Source organism: Heteronotia binoei, chromosome 16, assembly GCF_032191835.1.
Source record: "Heteronotia binoei isolate CCM8104 ecotype False Entrance Well chromosome 16, APGP_CSIRO_Hbin_v1, whole genome shotgun sequence".
In the NCBI taxonomy this organism is placed as follows: domain Eukaryota; kingdom Metazoa; phylum Chordata; class Lepidosauria; order Squamata; family Gekkonidae; genus Heteronotia; species Heteronotia binoei.
The window spans coordinates 31,742,450-31,747,873 of record NC_083238.1 but is presented as its reverse complement, the minus strand read 5'-3'; the positions used below and the strand labels follow the sequence as shown (position 1 = coordinate 31,747,873).

The 5,424-nt window shown below is 61.6% G+C and overlaps 1 protein-coding gene across 1 annotated transcript; it reads left to right on the top strand.

Annotated features, from left to right (window-relative positions):
• Nucleotides 1–762: 762 nt before the first annotated feature.
• Nucleotides 763–4,838, top strand: DLX2 (distal-less homeobox 2). Its single transcript, XM_060257126.1, has 3 exons — nt 763–1,168; nt 1,349–1,536; nt 3,102–4,838. Exons 1-3 carry the CDS (start codon nt 763–765, stop codon nt 3,537–3,539), a joined length of 1,032 nt encoding a protein of 343 aa, XP_060113109.1. The 3' UTR covers nt 3,540–4,838.
• Nucleotides 4,839–5,424: the final 586 nt, after the last annotated feature.

Below are 5,424 nucleotides of genomic sequence, written 5' to 3'. Positions count from 1 at the left end.
CCTTTCTTCGTCTGCTTGTCTCTCTTTTTTTTTTTTTTGCAATTCCCCCCCCCTTTGCCCCCTCCCCTCCCCGTCTCAGCACGTGTCAGAGATGCGAGGCGCCTCCACCGCTCGGGGAAGCAGAGACGGCAAAGGGGAGGCAAAGAAGAAAGCGAGAGGATACAATGGTGGCCGGGGGCGGCGCGGATTGGCTGTTGCTAGGTGACGTAGCCCGCCCTCACGTGACTGGTGTTAAATGCCCGCCTGGCGGCCCGCGGCCCCAGCAGACAATCGTAAAGCCGCAGCCGGGGAGAGACAGGCGGAGAGGCGGCTGCTGCTGCTACCAACCCCGGGGCGGATCCGGGGGAAGAAGTGCAGGCACCCCACCCAACCCACCCTCCCCAAAAGTGTTAGCGCAGCAGCCGGGCGATGCTGGAGACGGCCGGGCTTCCTCCTCCGGGGGCTGCAGCGGCGGCGCCACAAAGGGATCCCCAGTGATCTCTGCTCTGCACGCTTGGAGTTGCCAACAAAAATAAAAAGCCAAGAAGGGGGGCGGAAGAAAGAGAGGGAAGGCATCTCCCCCCCCCCCCCCGCTCCTGTCCACGGGCCCTGTTGCAAAAGAAAGCAGAGCGAGAGAGAGAGACAGAGGAGAAGATCCGAGGTGCTGCTGCTGCCGCTCGGGCTGGGCCTTTCCCCTCCCTCGTGGGCCGCCTGCCTCCTTGCCGCGCGGGTGGGGAGGCGAGCGAGGGGAGGCCGGAGGGGCGGGGAAAGCCACCCTCCAGGATGACTGGGGTCTTTGACAGCCTCGTCTCCGACATGCATTCCAACCAGATTACCTCCAGCAGTTACCACCAGCAGCAGCAGCAGCAGCACTCGTCTTTGCACAAGCCGCAGGAGTCGCCCACTCTGCCTGTCTCCACCGCTACCGACAGCAGCTACTACACCAACCAGCCCGGGAGCGGAGGCGCGGCGGCGGCGGCGGCAGGCGGAGCAGGAGGCGGCAGCAACGGCGGCAGCGGGTCGCCCTACGCCCAGATGGGCTCTTACCAGTACCACCCCAGCGGCCTCAGCGCTGGGCCCTACTCCACCAAAGGCGGCAGCTACGAGCTGGGAGGATACCCCGCCGCGGCTGCTTACGGCTCCTACGCGCCCTACGCCTCCCGGACGTCGCCGGGCACCAACGACTCCGGTAAGGAAGGAAGGCGGAGAAAGGGCCGGGGCGGGCGGAGAAGGGAAGGGAAGGGGAAAGCCGCTCTGGCTCTGGGGTCCGGCCGATCGCTGGGCAGCCTCCAAGGAAAAGAGGGGCTCTTCTCTGCCCCCCTCCCCGCTTCATGCGCTCTCCCCCTGTTCTCCCCCCCTCCCCCCGCAGCGGAGAAAGAAGAGGGCGAGCCCGAGATCCGGATCGTCAACGGAAAGCCAAAGAAAGTGCGCAAGCCCCGGACCATCTACTCCAGTTTCCAGCTGGCGGCTCTGCAGAGGCGCTTCCAGAAGACCCAGTACCTGGCGCTGCCCGAGAGAGCCGAACTCGCCGCCTCGCTGGGCCTCACCCAAACTCAGGTAAGCAATGGTGGAACGAGCCGGCGGAGGAGGAGGAGGAGAAGGAGCGCTGCCAGACAGCCCCAGCGGCGCGCTCTGCCTTTGCCCTCCTCGCCTCGGCCGGCAGGCAGAGAGAGGGGCCCATCCTGGACTCGGGGCAGCGGGGAGAGGCGAGCAGAGCGCCGCTGGCACTGGCCGCCGCGGCCCCTTCCGTGTCCCCCCTCCCCTTCCCTCCCCACCGGTGCCTGTTGAGCGAAGCAGGCCCGCGGGACGAGAGAGCAAGGCCTGGCAGGGCTGGGAGCTGTGCGCGGCTGGTGGGTGTCTTGGAGAGCGTTTGCAAGCCCCGTCGGCTGAAAGAGGCGAGGCTTGAAGGAAGTGCTGCTCGGTCCGGGAACAGTTAGCTCTTGGCTCCGAGGGCCTCGCTCCGGGTCAATGACGGACGAGGGAGCAGGGCGGCCTAACCGAGAAGGAAGTGCCGTTTTACGCACCTCGAGGGAAGTGGTCTGCCGCCTTGGGCCGGCTGGAGACCGCTGATGTTAAGGGGATGTAGCGCGCTGCTTTGGTGAGGATTGTGGCCTGCGCCTGTCGCTTCCCCATAAAGCATCGGGATCGAGTATTTTTGCCGTGGTTCCTAGGAAAACGCAGCAAACAAGCAGCCGTTTCCTTCCCCCTTTCGACCGGGTTTTCCTGCTCACGGTCAGGATGAGAAGGAAATATTAGCTGTCTTGTTCCACCGCTCGGACCCCTCGTTTTTTTAAAAATTCTGCTGCTCTTCGGCTGAGATCGCACACACTAAACAATGCACTTCCAATCCACTTCCCAGTTGGATTTTACTGCGCGAACCGGCTGAAAGTAGATTGAAAGTGCATTGTTTAGTGTGTGTGTGACGGCAGGAGTAGTCCCAGTTCACTTTCGGCCTTCCAGCCAGGGAGACCCCCAGGGCACGGCTTCTGGACTAACATCCCTGGAAGGGAAGACGGCCAAAGGGGCTTGTTTTGGATGCACTCCACCACCACCCCCCCCCACAGCCAAACCTGCTTCGGGTCTCCCGAACTCCGCTTCAGCCTTCCCCTGGGCAGGGCCCTGCCAGCGCAGGTCTTCAGCGCATTTCCCAGGCAGCCCAGTTCCTCCGACTACAGCCCAGTAGGCCCAGGTGGGCGTCGAGACGGCCTGGCGAACAAAAGGCGGCTGCGGCGGCCTCTGGCGCCTTCAAGAGCGGCGGCTTTGTGGTGGGGGAAGGGGGTTGTGTGGCGGCGTTTCCTTTGGCTTCCCTGGCGGCGCAGTGGCGTTTCCCGCCTCCCTCGTGTGAGAAACCAAACCTTTGATGCCAGCCCTCTGTGCAGCCCTGCTGCCAGACACCCCGCCGCACGCCACTGCGCCCACAAGCCCGGCCCCACTGCGCGCCCAGCCCGCCGGGCTCCTCAGCTGTGAACCCCACCCGACTAGCCTGGGGGCTGCTCCGAGAAAGGGCGGGAAGGGCCGAGCGCGCCCCAGGGCAGAAGGCGGGGTGGGGGGGCGGACCTCCCCCCTCTCTCTTCCTCGGGCTCCCGGGCTGACCGCCGCCTCTCCTCTCCTCTCCCGGCCAGGTCAAGATCTGGTTCCAGAACCGGCGCTCCAAGTTCAAGAAGATGTGGAAAAGCGGCGAGATCCCCGCAGAGCAGCACCCCGGCAGCAGCGCCTCTCCGCCCTGCCCCTCGCCTCCGGCCTCGGCCAGCCTCGCCTGGGACTTTGCGCCCCACCAGCAGCAGCAGCAGCAGCAGCAGCGCATGAGCAACGGGGGCGCCAGCGGAGGCGGCGGGAGCAGCGCGGGCTCCAGCCCGGGCACTCCCGGCGGCGGGGCGGCGGCTTTCTTGGGTAACTATTCGTGGTACCACCAGGCGTCCAGCGTCGCCGTTTCCCACTTGCCCGCCGCCTCCCCGCTCCTGCAGCAAGGGCCGTCTCCTCACCCGCACCATCCCCACCTGCACCACCACCATCATCACCACCACCACAGCGCGGCCGCCACTGCAGGGACGATTTTCTAGCGCCTCCCCCCCCAGGGCGCACGCGCACACAAGCCCCGCATCCCCAACAGGAGACCCACCGGGAGGCGGGGGAGGGGCACTCGCCCAGCAACCCCCTCCCCGCCCTAGGCGGACTGAGCTCACCCCCTTGGTGCTTCGTTGAAGAATTACTCTCCCCTCCCCCAGTGACCGAGCAGGGAACCGAGTGTGGAGGCTGGGGTTGCCAACTCTGGGTTGGGAATTTCTGGAGATTTGGGGGGGGGTGGAGGGCAAGGTATAGGGAGGGACCTCAACCGGGTATGCAAGTCATACAGTCCACCCTCCAAAAGCATCCATTTCCTCCAGGGGAACTGGAGATCAACTGCAATTCCAGGAGATCTCCAGGCCCCACCTGGACGTTGGCAACTGGCACAAGGATCTGGTCAGGGTTCCTCACACTCCTCAAGCATATCAGACCCCCTATCCAGTCAGAGGCTTTGAAGTCACTGGTGACAATGGAATCCGGGGAAGTTACGTGGCCAACGAGTTCCCAAAGTCTCTCTTCGAGCTTCATCCCAGGGTTCTTTCTCTCCTCCCTCGCCCCCCGCTCCGTCTCTTCTTTCCCTTCCGTTTCTTGAGGAGGGAGAGGGGAGGTTCTTCCCCCCCCCCCTCCTTCTCTGTAACCTCCTTGGGCAGAGTTCCTTGTTCGCACCCCGCTCATTTCTCATCAAATCACCAGTGCAGAATTTCTTATTTAATTTTTTCTTTAATGTTTTGTAAACGTTTTTTATAGGTGCCTTTGCAGATGACCTCATTTTGATGTTGGGAGAAAAAAAAAAGATAAATAATTTTTATATGTAGATATTTAAAATTTTAAGAAAAACCACCCCAGCTGTGTTTAAATTATCTTTTTTTAAATGTTTGCAGGGCTTTTCTTCACAAGGAAAATAATATGTTTGTAATAAAGCTGTTTGTGCTGATTCTCTCTCCCCCCCCCCTCCACTTCTTTGTATAAAAAAAATGAAAAGCGCCGTTCGACAACCTGGATTTGTTTTTGTGAACCAAGATTTGTTAATGCCATATTTCTCTCTCTCTCTCTCGGCTTCCCCCATAAATCCTTTATTATGGTTTCAGACATTTCCTCTTCTCTCTCTTGTCAAAACCAATAAGCTACTGATTTCTCCCCCCCCCCTTTCCCGTCGGTTGCTGAAACATGACAAAAGTTATTTTTCTTGGTTATTTATTACGAAAGCAGACGAACAAAAAAGAAAAGAAAACCCCGATTTCAATGTTCCTTTTACAATATGAAGAGATTATTTAAATAAATTATTGTCTCCACCACGTCTTTGCTTCAGTCAGTCAGTCAGTCTGGGCGGCGAGAGGCCCTCGGCTTCAGGGGCGGGTCCGGGGCCAGAGCTGGCCGGCCTCCGAAGGCCAGAAAAGGCGCTCTTTGGGGCTCTCCTCTCCTTTTTCCCGCCCTCTCCTGCCAATTAGCTCAGCGCGGGCCTGTTGCCTTCCCGCCTGGCTTGGTTGCGCCAAAGCAGCGGCGCGGGAGAGGCCTGTGTCTGGGGAGAGCGCGCGCCGGGCTGGCTCTCCTCAGGGCACTTGTTGCGCTCGCCGGGCAGAAGCGGCCTTGGTTTGGGGGGGAGGGAGGGAGGAAGCAGCGCGGCCTATTGAAGATCGTCTCGCCGGGTGCCAGCCAGCCAGAGCCCCACTTCCCCGCCCCAAAAGTGGGGCGGGAGCCGGCGCGGCCTCGTCAGGCATGAATCATTCACTCAGCACGCTCCTCCTGGGCCCGGCCCCTCCCCACTGCGCTCTGGCGCCACAGACCTCGAAGGAGCCGGGGCAGTCGGCGAGCCTAGAATCCTTCCCGCGCTAGAATCCTGGCGGCTCCAGGTTGCCGCTGACCCAGGCAGCCCTGCCCGGC